This window comes from Oncorhynchus mykiss, chromosome 18 (genome assembly GCF_013265735.2).
Source record: "Oncorhynchus mykiss isolate Arlee chromosome 18, USDA_OmykA_1.1, whole genome shotgun sequence".
Lineage (NCBI taxonomy): Eukaryota > Metazoa > Chordata > Actinopteri > Salmoniformes > Salmonidae > Oncorhynchus > Oncorhynchus mykiss.
Window position 1 is genome coordinate 46,607,326 of NC_048582.1, and position 21,532 is coordinate 46,628,857.

At 37.7% G+C, this 21,532-nt stretch overlaps 1 protein-coding gene across 1 annotated transcript in view; it reads right to left on the minus strand.

Moving 5' to 3' along the window:
• Positions 1-21,532, minus strand: part of LOC110496382 (protein FAM135B) — a 63,413-nt gene that overhangs the window by 29,868 nt on the left and 12,013 nt on the right. The window contains exons 2-3 of the mRNA XM_036952943.1: positions 7,590-7,686; positions 2,676-2,755 (exon numbers count right to left, since the gene is read on the minus strand). Coding sequence (XP_036808838.1) covers positions 2,676-2,755; positions 7,590-7,666 — 157 coding nt within the window. The 5' untranslated portion in view covers positions 7,667-7,686. The remainder of the gene's footprint in view (positions 1-2,675; positions 2,756-7,589; positions 7,687-21,532) is intronic.

The window sequence follows — 21,532 nt, forward strand, 5'->3', positions numbered from 1 at the left end:
AACGGTAAATGCTAAGCTAATTCATATAACACCATCCTGACTTAACACACCACAATGTTTGTCTGTATGAATCACAGACATTAAATGGCTGGGCTTCAGAAGCGAGACAATCCGTCACACCTTTCATTTCTCTGCTTGAAATGTCAAGTACACAACACTTTAATTTCCCACAGTACTCTGGGTGGATCATTTCCCAAGTCTTTGTGGTTGATAAATGTCTTTGTCCTGGCTGGCTGGAACGGAGCGTGTCATTGGCTAGTGAATTTATGTCTGGGAGCCCTGTCTGTCCTGTCTGTCTGCGAGGCTTTTGGCCGTAATACGTGACCTTGTAGAGGAGGAGCTGCAGGAGAGGGGAGGGAGGTGGGGAAGGGGACTGCGGCTAAGTCCTCCAATTAGAATATGGATACATACTGTAATGTTACTGTACGTTCCATTGCTGCAATGGAGCTAGCGACACTCACTGTGTACAGATACTCTGGCAGTGCTGCACTGTGTGTGTGCAGGGAATCCTGATACTAGGCTAGGCTATATGAATATTCTGCACTACAGCAAATGATTTGCTGATGTTATCATCTGGCAGTGCAGAGATCATCACTACAACCTATTATTGCTGAAAGTGAACATATTATGGACAATAAACTAAACATTATCGACAACGGACTGGACATATTATGGGGGCTGAAAGCTGCAAAATCGTTCAAGTTGATGCCCTCCACTCTACACAGTTCTCCTATCCAATCATATAATGGATCGAATGCATACGGTAGCGAAAGATGCAGCTAACCTCTCATTATATACTGCTCTGTACTTCACAAATTGATACAGTAAAATACTGTGCTGTTTTATGCTGCACAGCACCATGTGAAGCTCCACCATACAACAGGTAGCATTGGTCTGATCAATCCCTCCCTGACTTCCCCACAGAGGTCAGAGTGACATCCAGATTATCACAGTCAGTAGGAGGCTAGGAGCAGGTGGCTGGAAGGTCTGAAGAAATGCCTGAGTGTCACATCTCAATGTCAGGGTCAGACCAACACAATAAACGGCTTTTGCAGCCCGAACCATGCACACACTTACCCACACACACACACACACACACTGTTCCCTGCGTCCTGTTCCAATCATAATGTACTAATAATAGATTTTTTTATTACAGCAAATCAGAGACGCCTGGGAAATGGCTTCCTGCTTATCCAGGGGACCAGATCTGTCTGCTAATGCTGATGGGACTACAGTACAGTGCAATGACAGTGTGTGTCAGCCCGGTCTACTGGAACAGTCTTGCGCACCGAGAAAATATATTCTCAACACTAACATTTTAGTAACGGCCACTGAAGTCAACAAAAAGTGCAGTTGTAAATGCGCCAGAAAGGGAGGAACCGCATCATGTACTTCAGCCAGATTCATCAGCCTGATTTTCCTCACAGAGAGAGAAGGAAGCACTCTCCACCAATAACAACAAGGCTTATTTCTACTAAACAGAGAACACGAGAGGAAGCTGTCAGCTAGAAGTAACACACTGTTGCTTCTCTTTTGGTGTGTCCAATGCCAGCTCTCCTCTGTTTTAACTCGTCATTCAACTCTGTCATGTTACAACAAAACCCTTTGATCTTCTTGTGAATACGTTCACACCCCTAAACCGATTGTTTGAGACAATGTAAGACAGGCAGGAGACACTCGGTGTCTCTTTCTGTGGGACTGTATCTTCTCGAGAAGAGAGGGACTACTTTCTCCGGTACAGAACATGCAGAGTCTATATCAGAACTCAATGCAATACAAATGAATGTGCATGTGTTAAAGGCAGCTGTGACACTTGCACTGTTTAAATCATTAGTCAAAACGATGTTGTTCAATAAACCTTTTGGTTTCACACCTCTAAGACAAAGATAGTCCGTTTTCATGGCTGTCTCAGATTCCTGCACATTATGCAACCCTGAAGCACCCATAGTTAGGTGCTAATGGTGGCCTGTTGTATGAGGCCTAACCAGATGGTATAACACATCAGAAACATGAATAATATGGGCCATACAAACAGCTAGCATGTGGCACAGACTTAATTCCTCCAAAACGTCGAGCCCCCTGATAAAAAGTCAAGACCAAGGCTCCAACACAGCACACCACCAACACACTACTGTTCCCATACACTATAGTTTCAGTGGCCAAATGCAATAAAAAGCAGGTGTTGTTTTCAGAAACATCAAAGGAAACTGTACTTCAGCATGTGTGTCATTGTGGCTAAGAATGTGGATCACAGAAGATGATTGTAATCATGTAGCAGGGTAACCAGACAAGCATTATCATCTCACACTCAACCCACAACAGTCCCTGGCCTAACAGACTGCATAGACACAGTGTCCCAACCACTGGTATGTTATGCATGAACTCAAACTACCTGTATAGAAGTCTCGGTATGCTACAAGCTGGTGTGGGTCTTGCCCACCTGCCCATTGCTGGAATCAGTGAGGTACATTTATGTGGGAATTAGTATCTGTAAAACTAAGAAACTGTTCTATGGCATCTATGTATCTTTCAGCATGACCTGACCAGAACCTGCTCAGGAAAAAACTCCTGGCCCAATCTATGGCAAATGGAAAACATACTGCTGCTTCAAAGTTCAAACGATCCATTAAAAACACCCAACAATATTCAGATTTAACTCAATGTGAGAACATTACCTGTATTCCCTGGTGTTGTCGCTATCAACCTGTGTGGTACACGTGGAGAGACCTTCAGCCCTGCTCGGACCTGGTAGAATCTGGAGGGAGAAAACGATGCAATACATTCAGTTACTACACAGATGTAGGATATACATTTTGAGCCAGTTTGCTACTGCAGAACAATATACCTGCAGCAACAGGAACTGTGAATTATTATGTGGATTATAATTAATGGAAATCTTTTGTAGGGGTCGATCCATTTTTTATTAGGGCAAATCAAGTCTGACATTTTAAAGTGGAAATTACAAACTTTAGAAGCCTTTTTTAAGCCTCAAATACACTACAAGTTTGCATTACCTGCCGTGTAGGAAAATTCCTTCAACAACAGAAGGATCAAATTAAGATACGGCATCTGCAAATAGCTAATACACACATACCGGTGCTACGCATCACTACACATACCACACACACACTATAGCATATGAAATCAACGTCCATAATGGAATGGAAAGAATTGCTGCTTTCCATGACATCAGACCCGGGGCTAGCACTGTCATGTTAAACACAGCTGCTAAGGAATTGTACAAATTTACCTTCATTATTAACGAGGACCGGATAAAATGGCAAATAAATAAGAAATGACTCATCGTAATGCACCATTCAGTGGAGTCTGCTGCTGTCTGTGCTTGAAGGTCAACGGTAGTAGAGCTCTGAACAATAGCTGATCAAACTGTTACTACATCCCTAATACTATCATTTGGAATTGCCTCATGCATTCTATTATCATCCTGCAAATGCTGACATACAGCATTCCTTCGTAAAAAAAGATATGGGTATGAAAAGTGCAGTGAAATACGCATCTTTCAAAGATAACTTTCAGTATTGGAGTGTGAATGGATGTGGTTCTGTGTAAAAAACACATTGTGTCCCCTGCAATTGCACTCAGCACTGTCCTTTCCCACCTGGACAAAAGGAACACCTATGTGAGAATGCTATTCATCGACTACAGCTCAGTGTTCAACACCATAGTGCCCTCCAAGCTCATCACTAAGCTAAGGACCCTGGGACTAAACACCTCCCTCTGAAACTAGATCCTGGACTTCCTGATGGGACGCCCCCAGGTGGTAAGGGTAGGTAACAACACATCCACCACGCTGATCCTCAACCCGGGGCCCCTCAGGGGTGCGTGCTCAGTCCCCTCCTGTACTCCCTGTTCACTCATGACTGCACGGCCAGGCACGACTCCAACACCATCATTAAGTTTGCCAATGACACAACACTGGTAGGCTTGATCACAAACAATGATGAGACAGCCTATAGGGATGAGGTCAGAGACCTGCCCATGTGGTTCCAGGACAACAACCTCTCCCTCAATGTGATCAAGACAAAGGAGATGATTGTGGACTACAGGAAAAGGAGGACTGAGCATGCCCCCATTCTCACCGACAGGACTGAAGTAGAGCAGGTTTCAGAGCTTTAAGTTCCTTCGTGTCTACATCACCAACAAACTAACATGGTCCAAACACACTAAGACAGTCCTGAAGAGGGAACGACAAAGCCTATACCCCCTCAGGAGACTGAAAAGATTTGCCATGGGTCCTCAGATCCTCAAAAGGTTATACAGCTGCATCATCGAGAGCATCCTGACTGGTTGCATCACTGCCTGGTATGGCAACTGCTCGACCTCCGACCCCAAGGAACTACAGAGGGTAGTGCGGACGGCCCAGTACATCACTGGGGCCAAGCTTCCCGCCATCCAGGACCTCTATACCAGGCAGTGTCAGATGAAGGCCCTAAAAATTGTCAGACTCCAGCCACCCAAGTCATAGACTGTTCTCTCTGCTACCGCAAGCGACAAGCGGTACCGGAGCCCCAAGTCTAGGTCCAAAAGGCTTCTTAACAGCTTCTACCGCCAAGTCATGAGACTCCTGAACAGCTAATCAAAGGGTTACCCAGAGTCCTTTTTTACGCTGCTGCTACTCTCTGTTTATTATCTTTGCATGGTCACTTTAACTCTACCTACATGTACATATTACCTCAATTACCCCGACTAACCGGTGCCCCCGCACATTGACTCTGTACTGGTACCCCCTGTATATAGCCTTGCTATTGCTATTGTTATTTTACTGCTGTTCTTTAATTATTTGTTACTTTTATTTTATTAGATTTCTTTTTACTATTTATCTATTTTTACTGAACACATTTTTCTTCTTAACTTTTTAAAGCATTGTTGGTTAAGGGCTTGTAAGTAAGCATTTCACTGTAAGGCCTACACCTGTTGTATTCGGCGCATGTGACAAATACAATTTGATTTGATTTGAGACCCATCGGAAGGCGATGGAAGAGACCAGAGCCTAGCTGTGAACAGACATGGTATCATCAGGGTTTTAGCAAGCGACCGCCTCTGGGAAACGGAGGCGTGACAGTGAAAAGCAGGGAAAAGGTTTTAGAGGTTGATAAATAAGGATATAGACTTAGCTACGAAAAAGGTTCAAGGCAGATCACAGCACGACTGTGTGAAACCCATTGTACAACATGTTATGGTTAGAGTGTATTGTGGGAAAAAGATGGCAGAGAGAAAGAGATGTGAATGACATACAGTATACCTGTAGTTTGTCCTGATATCATGCACTACATCAATGACATATGAACACGTTCCCAATAAAAACAAAAGAGCAAACATTCATTAATTGTACTAGTTAGAACGTCAGAAACAGATGCTTCCTGGTTGAAGGAGTGCATTCTGGGTATCACACACTGGGGATGTACTGGCAACCAGTTCTTCAAATGGACTTCAAATGGGCATGCTCCTAGAAACTACAGCCAGGATTATCAATCAAACCTGATTAGAGCATCAAGAGCAACGTTAGACGTGACTAATTCGCCATCCGCTCAGCTCAACTAAAAGGCCTGTGCTGCTCTTATCACCCTCTCCTTAAAACATCAAACACATCGTTTAATACAATCACTCTTCTATAGGGTTTGTATAAAACATACATGGGAATAGCTTTTTCAGGGCTGTATATAAGACTTGCATAGATGTTAAACCTAATGGTCTTTCTTGGTACATTTCTCCTTATCTCACAATAGCCAATGACTGTGTTTTCTTTACACCAGCAGTCACTTGGACAGGAGTCTTTGACTCTCTCTCCCTCTGTTCTGTCCTCCGATCAGACCTACTTCCTCCATGTTGCTGTTCGGGGCGGAAACATGCATAAGAACAAATATATTAGTGCACTCAGGCTCAGCTAAGCAGGATTATATTTGGCCAAAAGCTTGAGCCCTCCCTGTCCTGTTTGGAGCCAGGAAAATCTAATCTGGGTAAAGCTGGCCATTCAGTCTGCCAGAGTCACATCCCACAGGCTAGCCAGATGCCCGGTTATAATCTGACCCTATTCTACCTCGTGTCTGTGTCCCAGATAGCACCCCATTCCCAATGTAGCGTACTAACAGGTCCAATATCTGTCCTCAAACACATCCTACAGTACGGCATAAAGATGACACTTTCCTAAATAATAACTGTCCGTTTTATCATTAATATGAACTATGAAGCAGCCAGAGATACAGATGGAGACTGTCAGTGGGTATTAAGTGAAGCAGCCAGAGATACAGGTGGTGACTGTCAGTGGGTATTAATATGAACTTTGAAGCAGCCAGAGATACAGGTGGAGACTGTCAGTGGGTATTAATATGAACTATGAAGCAGCCAGAGATACAGTTGGAGACTGTCAGTGGGTATTAAGTGAAGCAGCCAGAGATACAGGTGGAGACTGTCAGTGGGTATTAAGTGAAGCAGCCAGAGATACAGGTGGAGACTGTCAGTGGTTATTAATATTAACTATGAAGCAGCCAGAGATACAGGTGGAGACTGTCAGTGGGTATTAATATGAACTTTGAAGCAGCCAGAGATACAGGTGGAGACTGTCAGTGGGTATTAATATGAACTATGATGCAGCCAGAGATACAGGTGGAGACTGTCAGTGGGTATTAAGTGAAGCAGCCAGAGATACAGGTGGAGACTGTTAGTGGTTATTAATATTAACTATGAAGCAGCCAGAGATACAGGTGGAGACTGTCAGTGGGTATTAATATGAACTTTGAAGCAGCCAGAGATACAGGTGGAGACTGTCAGTGGGTATTAATATGAACTATGAAGCAGCCAGAGATACAGGTGGAGACTGTCAGTGGGTATTAAGTGAAGCAGCCAGAGATACAGGTGGAGACTGTCAGTGGGTATTAATATGAACTTTGAAGCAGCCAGAGATACAGGTGGAGACTGTCAGTGGGTATTAAGTGAAGCAGCCAGAGATACAGGTGGAGACTGTCAGTGGGTATTTTATATGAACTTTGAAGCAGCCAGAGACACAGGTGGTGACTGTCAGCGGGTATTAATATGAACTTTGAAGCAGCCAGAGATACAGGTGGTGACTGTCAGTGGGTATTAATATGAACTATGATGCAGCCAGAGATACAGGTGGAGACTGTCAGTGGGTATTAAGTGAAGCAGCCAGAGATACAGGTGGAGACTGTTAGTGGGTATTAATATGAACTATGAAGCAGCCAGAAATACAGGTGGAGACTGTCAGTGGGTATTAATGTGAACTATGAAGCAGCCAGAGATACAGGTGGAGACTGTCAGTGGGTATTAAGTAAAGCAGCCAGAGATACAGGTGGAGACTGTTAGTGGTTATTAATATTAACTATGAAGCAGCCAGAGATACAGGTGGAGACTGTCAGTGGGTATTAATATGAACTATGAAGCAGCCAGAGATACAGGTGGAGACTGTTTCAACCCAAGTTTCCTACATGCCACAGGAGTGTGTTAGCCCTCTGAGCTAAAGCCTAATGATTAGCTTGGGCAGTCTTCAGGTCTCAAGGCAAGTTTACTCATCACAGGAGCGGGGTTCACCGGTCCACCTCCATTACACTCACCCTCTCTGGAAGAGATCCACATTGTGAAACTTGTTCAGCTCTACAGAAAACTCCAACGTCCCCTGTACTTCAGACATGATACGTTCCAGGTCATCCCCTGCAGAGAGGAAAGAGAATATATCCATCGATATAAGATGGGTAAAAAGGGAGTCCCAATAGACACATCTGGATGCATACTGTATTGCAGTGTGAGGAACACACTGGAAAATGCTCTATTGCACTACCCCCATTGTTTTATGATGGAAGTGACAAAGCCATTAGCACCTTCATGATTCATCAGTGAATTCATGGCCAAGGAAGCATCCTTTCATACAAACATTTTTAAAAAGGCATTCACAAGGAATCAAAATCGAATCAAACCGTGACGTTTATCATCTAATCATTGAACACTGTCATTTGTCTTCTTCACTGTAGTGCTTCTATGACTCTGTTGACCTCCGGAAGCCTCATAGTGAGAAGCACACTGGCATTTAGGGAGGTAACCCCAGACTGGATATAGAATCTCCTCTACACACACACACACACACACACACACACCCACACACACACACACACACACACCCCCACACACACACACACACACACACACACACACACACACACACACACACACACACACACACACACACACACACACACACATACACACATACACACACACACTCCTCCACCATGGTTTCTAATTAGACAAACAATGAGTCATTCAGGAAGCGTTTGCCTTGGTCCTTCCATCTCCCAGGGTGCTATTCACAGAGCCAACACTCAACAGACTGCACACAACCTCAGCATGAGACATCGAGAGGAATGGAGAGAGAGACACCCGCAATGAAGTTTTAGAAAACAGTTCTAAATTGATGGGATGGAAAGTGTTGACTCACAATATCATGTTGAAGTCTGTGTTCTTTAAGACATTTACATGTACATGCTGGTCATTTAGCAGACGCTCTCATCCAGAGCGATTTACAGTCAGTGCGTTCAACTTAAGTAGTTAAAACAACCACATATTTCACAGTCACGAATAAAGAATTCTAGCCTTCTTCTCATGAGTGCCTTCTATCATGATAGTAGTAGAGGTAGTTGGCAATAGCATGGGTAAGATTGTTACCGCACTGTTACCGTTGCCGCACTGCTACTGTTACTATAGTAACATAGTAGCCGTTGTGTTTATTGCCTGTTTTAATTCAGATTTAAAGCCCAGAGGCTGACATGCTAAACCTCTACTAACGAGTCACAGTTATTCAAAAGTTGATAATTGAGCTTGTTTGATCCCCATTTAATAACTCTACCAAATCAAATAATATATGCCATTTAACAGATGATACATTTGAAATATACTGTAGATGGCCCACGGGAATGGAACCCACAACACTGACAGTGCGAGCTCCATGCTCTACCAACTGAGCCAATGAAACAACAGCATAGCCGTGCCTGTAGGACAGTAAACTAAGCAACACATCAGTGTTGTATTGTTCATCAGTGTTGTATTGTACATCAGTGTTGTATTGTTCATCAGTGTTGTATTGTTCATCAGTGTTGTATTGTACATCAGTGTTGTATTGTTCATCAGTGTTGTATTGTTCATCAGTGTTGTATTGTTCATCAGTGTTGTATTGTACATCAGTGTTGTATTGTACATCAGTGTTGTATTGTTCATCAGTGGTGTATTGTTCATCAGTGTTGTATTGTACATCAGTGTTGTATTGTTCATCAGTGTTTTATTGTTCATCAGTGTTGTATTGTTCATCAGTGTTGTATTGTACATCAGTGTTGTATTCTACATCAGTGTTGTATTCTACATCAGTGTTGTATTGTACATCAGTGTTGTATTGTACATCAGTGTTGTATTGTTCATCAGTGTTGTATTGTACATCAGTGTTGTATTGTTCATCAGTGTTGTATTGTTCATCAGTGTTGTATTGTACATTGTATTCTACATCAGTGTTGTATTGTACATCAGTGTTGTATTGTACATCAGTGTTGTATTGTTCATCAGTGTTGTATTGTTCATCAGTGTTGTATTCTACATCAGTGTTGTATTGTTCATCAGTGTTGTATTCTACATCAGTGTTGTATTGTTCATCAGTGTTGTATTCTACATCAGTGTTGTATTGTTCATCAGTGTTGTATTGTTCATCAGTGTTGTATTGTTCATCAGTGTTGTATTGTACATCAGTGTTGTATTGTTCATCAGTGTTGTATTGTTCATCAGTGTTGTATTGTTCATCAGTGTTGTATTGTACATCAGTGTTGTATTGTACATCAGTGTTGTATTGTACATCAGTGTTGTATTGTACATCAGTGTTGTATTGTTCATCAGTGTTGTATTGTTCATCAGTGTTGTATTGTACATCAGTGTTGTATTCTACATCAGTGTTGTATTCTACATCAGTGTTGTATTGTTCATCAGTGTTGTATTCTACATCAGTGTTGTATTGTACATCAGTGTTGTATTGTACATCAGTGTTGTATTGTTCATCAGTGTTGTATTCTACATCAGTGTTGTATTGTTCATCAGTGTTGTATTGTACATCAGTGTTGTATTCTACATCAGTGTTGTATTCTACATCAGTGTTGTATTGTACATCAGTGTTGTATTGTACATTGTATTGTTCATCAGTGTTGTATTGTTCATCAGTGTTGTATTCTAAATCAGTGTTGTATTCTACATCAGTGTTGTATTGTTCAGCAGTGTTGTATTGTACATCAGTGTTGTATTCTACATCAGTGTTGTATTGTACATCAGTGTTGTATTGTACATCAGTGTTGTATTCTACATCAGTGTTGTATTCTACATCAGTGTTGTATTGAACATCAGTGTTGTAATGTACATCAGTGTTGTATTGTTCATCAGTGTTGTATTGTTCATCAGTGTTGTATTGTACATTGTATTCTACATCAGTGTTGTATTGTTCATCAGTGTTGTATTGTTCATCAGTGTTGTATTGTACATCAGTGTTGTATTGTACATCAGTGTTGTATTCTACATCAGTGTTGTATTGTACATCAGTGTTGTATTGTTCATCAGTGTTGTATTGTTCATCAGTGTTGTATTGTACATCAGTGTTGTATTCTACATCAGTGTTGTATTCTACATCAGTGTTGTATTGTTCATCAGTGTTGTATTCTACATCAGTGTTGTATTCTACATCAGTGTTGTATTGTTCATCAGTGTTGTATTGTACATCAGTGTTGTATTGTTCATCAGTGTTGTATTGTTCATCAGTGTTGTATTGTTCATCAGTGTTGTATTGTTCATCAGTGTTGTATTCTACATCAGTGTTGTATTGTTCATCAGTGTTGTATTGTTCATCAGTGTTGTATTCTACATCAGTGTTGTATTCTACATCAGTGTTGTATTGTTCATCAGTGTTGTATTGTTCATCAGTGTTGTATTCTACATCAGTGTTGTATTCTACATCAGTGTTGTATTGTTCATCAGTGTTGTATTGTTCATCAGTGTTGTATTGTTCATCAGTGTTGTATTGTTCATCAGTGTTGTATTGTTCATCAGTGTTGTATTGTACATCAGTGTTGTATTGTTCATCAGTGTTGTATTGTTCATCAGTGTTGTATTGTTCATCAGTGTTGTATTGTACATCAGTGTTGTATTGTACATCAGTGTTGTATTGTTCATCAGTGGTGTATTGTTCATCAGTGTTGTATTGTACATCAGTGTTGTATTGTTCATCAGTGTTTTATTGTTCATCAGTGTTGTATTGTTCATCAGTGTTGTATTGTACATCAGTGTTGTATTCTACATCAGTGTTGTATTCTACATCAGTGTTGTATTGTACATCAGTGTTGTATTGTACATCAGTGTTGTATTGTTCATCAGTGTTGTATTGTACATCAGTGTTGTATTGTTCATCAGTGTTGTATTGTTCATCAGTGTTGTATTGTACATTGTATTCTACATCAGTGTTGTATTGTACATCAGTGTTGTATTGTACATCAGTGTTGTATTGTTCATCAGTGTTGTATTGTTCATCAGTGTTGTATTCTACATCAGTGTTGTATTGTTCATCAGTGTTGTATTCTACATCAGTGTTGTATTGTTCATCAGTGTTGTATTCTACATCAGTGTTGTATTGTTCATCAGTGTTGTATTGTTCATCAGTGTTGTATTGTTCATCAGTGTTGTATTGTACATCAGTGTTGTATTGTTCATCAGTGTTGTATTGTTCATCAGTGTTGTATTGTACATCAGTGTTGTATTGTACATCAGTGTTGTATTGTACATCAGTGTTGTATTGTACATCAGTGTTGTATTGTTCATCAGTGTTGTATTGTTCATCAGTGTTGTATTGTACATCAGTGTTGTATTCTACATCAGTGTTGTATTCTACATCAGTGTTGTATTGTTCATCAGTGTTGTATTCTACATCAGTGTTGTATTGTACATCAGTGTTGTATTGTACATCAGTGTTGTATTGTTCATCAGTGTTGTATTCTACATCAGTGTTGTATTGTTCATCAGTGTTGTATTGTACATCAGTGTTGTATTCTACATCAGTGTTGTATTCTACATCAGTGTTGTATTGTACATCAGTGTTGTATTGTACATTGTATTGTTCATCAGTGTTGTATTGTTCATCAGTGTTGTATTCTAAATCAGTGTTGTATTCTACATCAGTGTTGTATTGTTCAGCAGTGTTGTATTGTACATCAGTGTTGTATTCTACATCAGTGTTGTATTGTACATCAGTGTTGTATTGTACATCAGTGTTGTATTCTACATCAGTGTTGTATTCTACATCAGTGTTGTATTGAACATCAGTGTTGTAATGTACATCAGTGTTGTATTGTTCATCAGTGTTGTATTGTTCATCAGTGTTGTATTGTACATTGTATTCTACATCAGTGTTGTATTGTTCATCAGTGTTGTATTGTTCATCAGTGTTGTATTGTACATCAGTGTTGTATTGTACATCAGTGTTGTATTCTACATCAGTGTTGTATTGTACATCAGTGTTGTATTGTTCATCAGTGTTGTATTGTTCATCAGTGTTGTATTGTACATCAGTGTTGTATTCTACATCAGTGTTGTATTCTACATCAGTGTTGTATTGTTCATCAGTGTTGTATTCTACATCAGTGTTGTATTCTACATCAGTGTTGTATTGTTCATCAGTGTTGTATTGTACATCAGTGTTGTATTGTTCATCAGTGTTGTATTGTTCATCAGTGTTGTATTGTTCATCAGTGTTGTATTGTTCATCAGTGTTGTATTCTACATCAGTGTTGTATTGTTCATCAGTGTTGTATTGTTCATCAGTGTTGTATTCTACATCAGTGTTGTATTCTACATCAGTGTTGTATTGTTCATCAGTGTTGTATTGTTCATCAGTGTTGTATTCTACATCAGTGTTGTATTCTACATCAGTGTTGTATTGTTCATCAGTGTTGTATTGTTCATCAGTGTTGTATTGTTCATCAGTGTTGTATTGTTCATCAGTGTTGTATTCTACATCAGTGTTGTATTGTTCATCAGTGTTGTATTGTTCATCAGTGTTGTATTGTACATCAGTGTTGTATTGTTCATCAGTGTTGTATTCTACATCAGTGTTGTATTGTACATCAGTGTTGTATTGTACATCAGTGTTGTATTGTACATCAGTGTTGTATTCTACATCAGTGTTGTATTGTACATCAGTGTTGCATTCTACATCAGTGTTGTATTGTACATCAGTGTTGTATTCTACATCAGTGTTGTATTGTACATCAGTGTTGTATTCTACATCAGTGTTGTATTGTACATCAGTGTTGTATTGTTCATCAGTGTTGTATTGTTCATCAGTGTTGTATTCTACATCAGTGTTGTATTGTACATCAGTGTTGTATTCTACATCAGTGTTGTATTGTACATCAGTGTTGTATTGTACATCAGTGTTGTATTGTTCATCAGTGTTGTATTCTACATCAGTGTTGTATTGTACATCAGTGTTGTATTCTACATCAGTGTTGTATTGTACATCAGTGTTGTATTGTACATCAGTGTTGTATTGTTCATCAGTGTTGTATTGTTCATCAGTGTTGTATTGTACATCAGTGTTGTATTGTACATCAGTGTTGTATTGTTCATCAGTGTTGTATTGTACATCAGTGTTGTATTCTACATCAGTGTTGTATTGTACATCAGTGTTGTATTCTACATCAGTGTTGTATTGTACATCAGTGTTGTATTCTACATCAGTGTTGTATTGTACATCAGTGTTGTATTGTTCATCAGTGTTGTATTGTTCATCAGTGTTGTATTGTTCATCAGTGTTGTATTGTACATCAGTGTTGTATTGTACATCAGTGTTGTATTGTACATCAGTGTTGTATTGTACATCAGTGTTGTATTGTTCATCAGTGTTGTATTGTTCATCAGTGTTGTATTGTACATCAGTGTTGTATTCTACATCAGTGTTGTATTCTACATCAGTGTTGTATTGTTCATCAGTGTTGTATTCTACATCAGTGTTGTATTGTACATCAGTGTTGTATTGTACATCAGTGTTGTATTGTACATCAGTGTTGTATTCTACATCAGTGTTGTATTGTTCATCAGTGTTGTATTGTACATCAGTGTTGTATTCTACATCAGTGTTGTATTCTACATCAGTGTTGTATTGTACATCAGTGTTGTATTGTACATTGTATTGTTCATCAGTGTTGTATTGTTCATCAGTGTTGTATTCTAAATCAGTGTTGTATTCTACATCAGTGTTGTATTGTTCATCAGTGTTGTATTGTACATCAGTGTTGTATTCTACATCAGTGTTGTATTGTACATCAGTGTTGTATTGTACATCAGTGTTGTATTCTACATCAGTGTTGTATTCTACATCAGTGTTGTATTGTACATCAGTGTTGTATTGTACATCAGTGTTGTATTGTTCATCAGTGTTGTATTGTTCATCAGTGTTGTATTGTACATTGTATTCTACATCAGTGTTGTATTGTTCATCAGTGTTGTATTGTTCATCAGTGTTGTATTGTACATCAGTGTTGTATTGTACATCAGTGTTGTATTGTACATCAGTGTTGTATTGTTCATCAGTGTTGTATTGTTCATCAGTGTTGTATTGTACATCAGTGTTGTATTCTACATCAGTGTTGTATTCTACATCAGTGTTGTATTGTTCATCAGTGTTGTATTCTACATCAGTGTTGTATTCTACATCAGTGTTGTATTGTTCATCAGTGTTGTATTGTACATCAGTGTTGTATTGTTCATCAGTGTTGTATTGTTCATCAGTGTTGTATTGTACATCAGTGTTGTATTGTACATCAGTGTTGTATTGTACATCAGTGTTGTATTGTTCATCAGTGTTGTATTGTTCATCAGTGTTGTATTGTACATCAGTGTTGTATTCTACATCAGTGTTGTATTCTACATCAGTGTTGTATTGTTCATCAGTGTTGTATTCTACATCAGTGTTGTATTCTACATCAGTGTTGTATTGTTCATCAGTGTTGTATTGTTCATCAGTGTTGTATTGTTCATCAGTGTTGTATTCTACATCAGTGTTGTATTGTTCATCAGTGTTGTATTGTTCATCAGTGTTGTATTCTACATCAGTGTTGTATTCTACATCAGTGTTGTATTGTTCATCAGTGTTGTATTGTTCATCAGTGTTGTATTCTACATCAGTGTTGTATTCTACATCAGTGTTGTATTGTTCATCAGTGTTGTATTGTTCATCAGTGTTGTATTGTTCATCAGTGTTGTATTGTTCATCAGTGTTGTATTCTACATCAGTGTTGTATTGTTCATCAGTGTTGTATTGTTCATCAGTGTTGTATTGTACATCAGTGTTGTATTGTACATCAGTGTTGTATTGTTCATCAGTGTTGTATTCTACATCAGTGTTGTATTGTACATCAGTGTTGTATTCTACATCAGTGTTGTATTGTACATCAGTGTTGTATTGTACATCAGTGTTGTATTGTTCATCAGTGTTGTATTGTTCATCAGTGTTGTATTGTACATCAGTGTTGTATTGTACATCAGTGTTGTATTGTTCATCAGTGTTGTATTGTTCATCAGTGTTGTATTGTTCATCAGTGTTGTATTCTACATCAGTGTTGTATTGTACATCAGTGTTGTATTGTACATCAGTGATGTATTGTACATCAGTGTTGTATTCTACATCAGTGTTCTATTGTACATCAGTGTTGTATTCTACATCAGTGTTGTATTGTACATCAGTGTTGTATTCTACATCAGTGTTGTATTGTACATCAGTGTTGTATTCTACATCAGTGTTGTATTGTACATCAGTGTTGTATTGTTCATCAGTGTTGTATTGTTCATCAGTGTTGTATTCTACATCAGTGTTGTATTGTACATCAGTGTTGTATTGTACATCAGTGTTGTATTGTACATCAGTGTTGTATTGTACATCAGTGTTGTATTGTTCATCAGTGTTGTATTCTACATCAGTGTTGTATTGTACATCAGTGTTGTATTCTACATCAGTGTTGTATTGTACATCAGTGTTGTATTGTACATCAGTGTTGTATTGTTCATCAGTGTTGTATTGTTCATCAGTGTTGTATTGTACATCAGTGTTGTATTGTACATCAGTGTTGTATTGTTCATCAGTGTTGTATTGTTCATCAGTGTTGTATTGTTCATCAGTGTTGTATTGTTCATCAGTGTTGTATTGTTCATCAGTGTTGTATTGTACATCAGTGTTGTATTGTTCATCAGTGTTGTATTCTACATCAGTGTTGTATTCTACATCAGTGTTGTATTCTACATCAGTGTTGTATTGAACATCAGTGTTGTAATGTACATCAGTGTTGTATTGTTCATCAGTGTTGTATTGTTCATCAGTGTTGTATTGTACATTGTATTCTACATCAGTGTTGTATTGTTCATCAGTGTTGTATTGTTCATCAGTGTTGTATTGTACATCAGTGTTGTATTGTACATCAGTGTTGTATTCTACATCAGTGTTGTATTGTACATCAGTGTTGTATTGTTCATCAGTGTTGTATTGTTCATCAGTGTTGTATTGTACATCAGTGTTGTATTCTACATCAGTGTTGTATTCTACATCAGTGTTGTATTGTTCATCAGTGTTGTATTCTACATCAGTGTTGTATTCTACATCAGTGTTGTATTGTTCATCAGTGTTGTATTGTACATCAGTGTTGTATTGTTCATCAGTGTTGTATTGTTCATCAGTGTTGTATTGTTCATCAGTGTTGTATTGTTCATCAGTGTTGTATTCTACATCAGTGTTGTATTGTTCATCAGTGTTGTATTGTTCATCAGTGTTGTATTCTACATCAGTGTTGTATTCTACATCAGTGTTGTATTGTTCATCAGTGTTGTATTGTTCATCAGTGTTGTATTCTACATCAGTGTTGTATTCTACATCAGTGTTGTATTGTTCATCAGTGTTGTATTGTTCATCAGTGTTGTATTGTTCATCAGTGTTGTATTGTTCATCAGTGTTGTATTCTACATCAGTGTTGTATTGTTCATCAGTGTTGTATTGTTCATCAGTGTTGTATTGTACATCAGTGTTGTATTGTTCATCAGTGTTGTATTCTACATCAGTGTTGTATTGTACATCAGTGTTGTATTGTACATCAGTGTTGTATTGTACATCAGTGTTGTATTCTACATCAGTGTTGTATTGTACATCAGTGTTGCATTCTACATCAGTGTTGTATTGTACATCAGTGTTGTATTCTACATCAGTGTTGTATTGTACATCAGTGTTGTATTCTACATCAGTGTTGTATTGTACATCAGTGTTGTATTGTTCATCAGTGTTGTATTGTTCATCAGTGTTGTATTCTACATCAGTGTTGTATTGTACATCAGTGTTGTATTCTACATCAGTGTTGTATTGTACATCAGTGTTGTATTGTACATCAGTGTTGTATTGTTCATCAGTGTTGTATTCTACATCAGTGTTGTATTGTACATCAGTGTTGTATTCTACATCAGTGTTGTATTGTACATCAGTGTTGTATTGTACATCAGTGTTGTATTGTTCATCAGTGTTGTATTGTTCATCAGTGTTGTATTGTACATCAGTGTTGTATTGTACATCAGTGTTGTATTGTTCATCAGTGTTGTATTGTACATCAGTGTTGTATTCTACATCAGTGTTGTATTGTACATCAGTGTTGTATTCTACATCAGTGTTGTATTGTACATCAGTGTTGTATTCTACATCAGTGTTGTATTGTACATCAGTGTTGTATTGTTCATCAGTGTTGTATTGTTCATCAGTGTTGTATTGTTCATCAGTGTTGTATTGTACATCAGTGTTGTATTGTACATCAGTGTTGTATTGTACATCAGTGTTGTATTGTACATCAGTGTTGTATTGTTCATCAGTGTTGTATTGTTCATCAGTGTTGTATTGTACATCAGTGTTGTATTCTACATCAGTGTTGTATTCTACATCAGTGTTGTATTGTTCATCAGTGTTGTATTCTACATCAGTGTTGTATTGTACATCAGTGTTGTATTGTACATCAGTGTTGTATTGTACATCAGTGTTGTATTCTACATCAGTGTTGTATTGTTCATCAGTGTTGTATTGTACATCAGTGTTGTATTCTACATCAGTGTTGTATTCTACATCAGTGTTGTATTGTACATCAGTGTTGTATTGTACATTGTATTGTTCATCAGTGTTGTATTGTTCATCAGTGTTGTATTCTAAATCAGTGTTGTATTCTACATCAGTGTTGTATTGTTCATCAGTGTTGTATTGTACATCAGTGTTGTATTCTACATCAGTGTTGTATTGTACATCAGTGTTGTATTGTACATCAGTGTTGTATTCTACATCAGTGTTGTATTCTACATCAGTGTTGTATTGTACATCAGTGTTGTATTGTACATCAGTGTTGTATTGTTCATCAGTGTTGTATTGTTCATCAGTGTTGTATTGTACATTGTATTCTACATCAGTGTTGTATTGTTCATCAGTGTTGTATTGTTCATCAGTGTTGTATTGTACATCAGTGTTGTATTGTACATCAGTGTTGTATTGTACATCAGTGTTGTATTGTTCATCAGTGTTGTATTGTTCATCAGTGTTGTATTGTACATCAGTGTTGTATTCTACATCAGTGTTGTATTCTACATCAGTGTTGTATTGTTCATCAGTGTTGTATTCTACATCAGTGTTGTATTCTACATCAGTGTTGTATTGTTCATCAGTGTTGTATTGTACATCAGTGTTGTATTGTTCATCAGTGTTGTATTGTTCATCAGTGTTGTATTGTACATCAGTGTTGTATTGTACATCAGTGTTGTATTGTACATCAGTGTTGTATTGTTCATCAGTGTTGTATTGTTCATCAGTGTTGTATTGTACATCAGTGTTGTATTCTACATCAGTGTTGTATTCTACATCAGTGTTGTATTGTTCATCAGTGTTGTATTCTACATCAGTGTTGTATTCTACATCAGTGTTGTATTGTTCATCAGTGTTGTATTGTTCATCAGTGTTGTATTGTTCATCAGTGTTGTATTCTACATCAGTGTTGTATTGTTCATCAGTGTTGTATTGTTCATCAGTGTTGTATTCTACATCAGTGTTGTATTCTACATCAGTGTTGTATTGTTCATCAGTGTTGTATTGTTCATCAGTGTTGTATTCTACATCAGTGTTGTATTCTACATCAGTGTTGTATTGTTCATCAGTGTTGTATTGTTCATCAGTGTTGTATTGTTCATCAGTGTTGTATTGTTCATCAGTGTTGTATTCTACATCAGTGTTGTATTGTTCATCAGTGTTGTATTGTTCATCAGTGTTGTATTGTACATCAGTGTTGTATTGTACATCAGTGTTGTATTGTTCATCAGTGTTGTATTCTACATCAGTGTTGTATTGTACATCAGTGTTGTATTCTACATCAGTGTTGTATTGTACATCAGTGTTGTATTGTACATCAGTGTTGTATTGTTCATCAGTGTTGTATTGTTCATCAGTGTTGTATTGTACATCAGTGTTGTATTGTACATCAGTGTTGTATTGTTCATCAGTGTTGTATTGTTCATCAGTGTTGTATTGTTCATCAGTGTTGTATTCTACATCAGTGTTGTATTGTACATCAGTGTTGTATTGTACATCAGTGATGTATTGTACATCAGTGTTGTATTCTACATCAGTGTTCTATTGTACATCAGTGTTGTATTCTACATCAGTGTTGTATTGTACATCAGTGTTGTATTCTACATCAGTGTTGTATTGTACATCAGTGTTGTATTCTACATCAGTGTTGTATTGTACATCAGTGTTGTATTGTTCATCAGTGTTGTATTGTTCATCAGTGTTGTATTCTACATCAGTGTTGTATTGTACATCAGTGTTGTATTGTACATCAGTGTTGTATTGTACATCAGTGTTGTATTGTACATCAGTGTTGTATTGTTCATCAGTGTTGTATTCTACATCAGTGTTGTATTGTACATCAGTGTTGTATTCTACATCAGTGTTGTATTGTACATCAGTGTTGTATTGTACATCAGTGTTGTATTGTTCATCAGTGTTGTATTGTTCATCAGTGTTGTATTGTACATCAGTGTTGTATTGTACATCAGTGTTGTATTGTTCATCAGTGTTGTATTGTTCATCAGTGTTGTATTGTTCATCAGTGTTGTATTGTTCATCAGTGTTGTATTGTTCATCAGTGTTGTATTGTACATCAGTGTTGTATTGTTCATCAGTGTTGTATTCTACATCAGTGTTGTATTCTACATCAGTGTTGTATTGTTCATCAGTGTTGTATTGTTCATCAGTGTTGTATTCTACATCAGTGTTGTATTCTACATCAGTGTTGTATTGTTCATCAGTGTTGTATTGTACATCAGTGTTGTATTGTTCATCAGTGTTGTATTCTACATCAGTGTTGTATTGTACATCAGTGTTGTATTGTACATCAGTGTTGTATTGTACATCAGTGTTGTATTCTACATCAGTGTTGTATTGTACATCAGTGTTGTATTCTACATCAGTGTTGTATTGTACATCAGTGTTGTATTCTACATCAGTGTTGTATTGTACATCAGTGTTGTATTCTACATCAGTGTTGTATTGTACATCAGTGTTGTATTGTTCATCAGTGTTGTATTGTTCATCAGTGTTGTATTCTACATCAGTGTTGTATTGTACATCAGTGTTGTATTCTACATCAGTGTTGTATTGTACATCAGTGTTGTATTGTACATCAGTGTTGTATTGTTCATCAGTGTTGTATTCTACATCAGTGTTGTATTGTACATCAGTGTTGTATTCTACATCAGTGTTGTATTGTACATCAGTGTTGTATTGTACATCAGTGTTGTATTGTTCATCAGTGTTGTATTGTTCATCAGTGTTGTATTGTACATCAGTGTTGTATTGTACATCAGTGTTGTATTGTTCATCAGTGTTGTATTGTACATCAGTGTTGTATTCTACATCAGTGTTGTATTGTACATCAGTGTTGTATTCTACATCAGTGTTGTATTGTACATCAGTGTTGTATTCTACATCAGTGTTGTATTGTACATCAGTGTTGTATTGTTCATCAGTGTTGTATTGTTCATCAGTGTTGTATTCTACATCAGTGTTGTATTGTACATCAGTGTTGTATTCTACATCAGTGTTGTATTGTACATCAGTGTTGTATTCTACATCAGTGTTGTATTGTTCATCAGTGTTGTATTGTACATCAGTGTTGTATTGTTCATCAGTGTTGTATTGTTCATCAGTGTTGTATTCTACATCAGTGTTGTATTGTACATCAGTGTTGTATTGTTCATCAGTGTTGTATTGTACATCAGTGTTGTATTGTTCATCAGTGTTGTATTCTACATCAGTGTTGTAGTGTTCATCAGTGTTGTATTGTTCATCAGTGTTGTATTGTTCATCAGTGTTGTATTGTTCATCAGTGTTGTATTGTTCATCAGTGTTGTATTGTACATCAGTGTT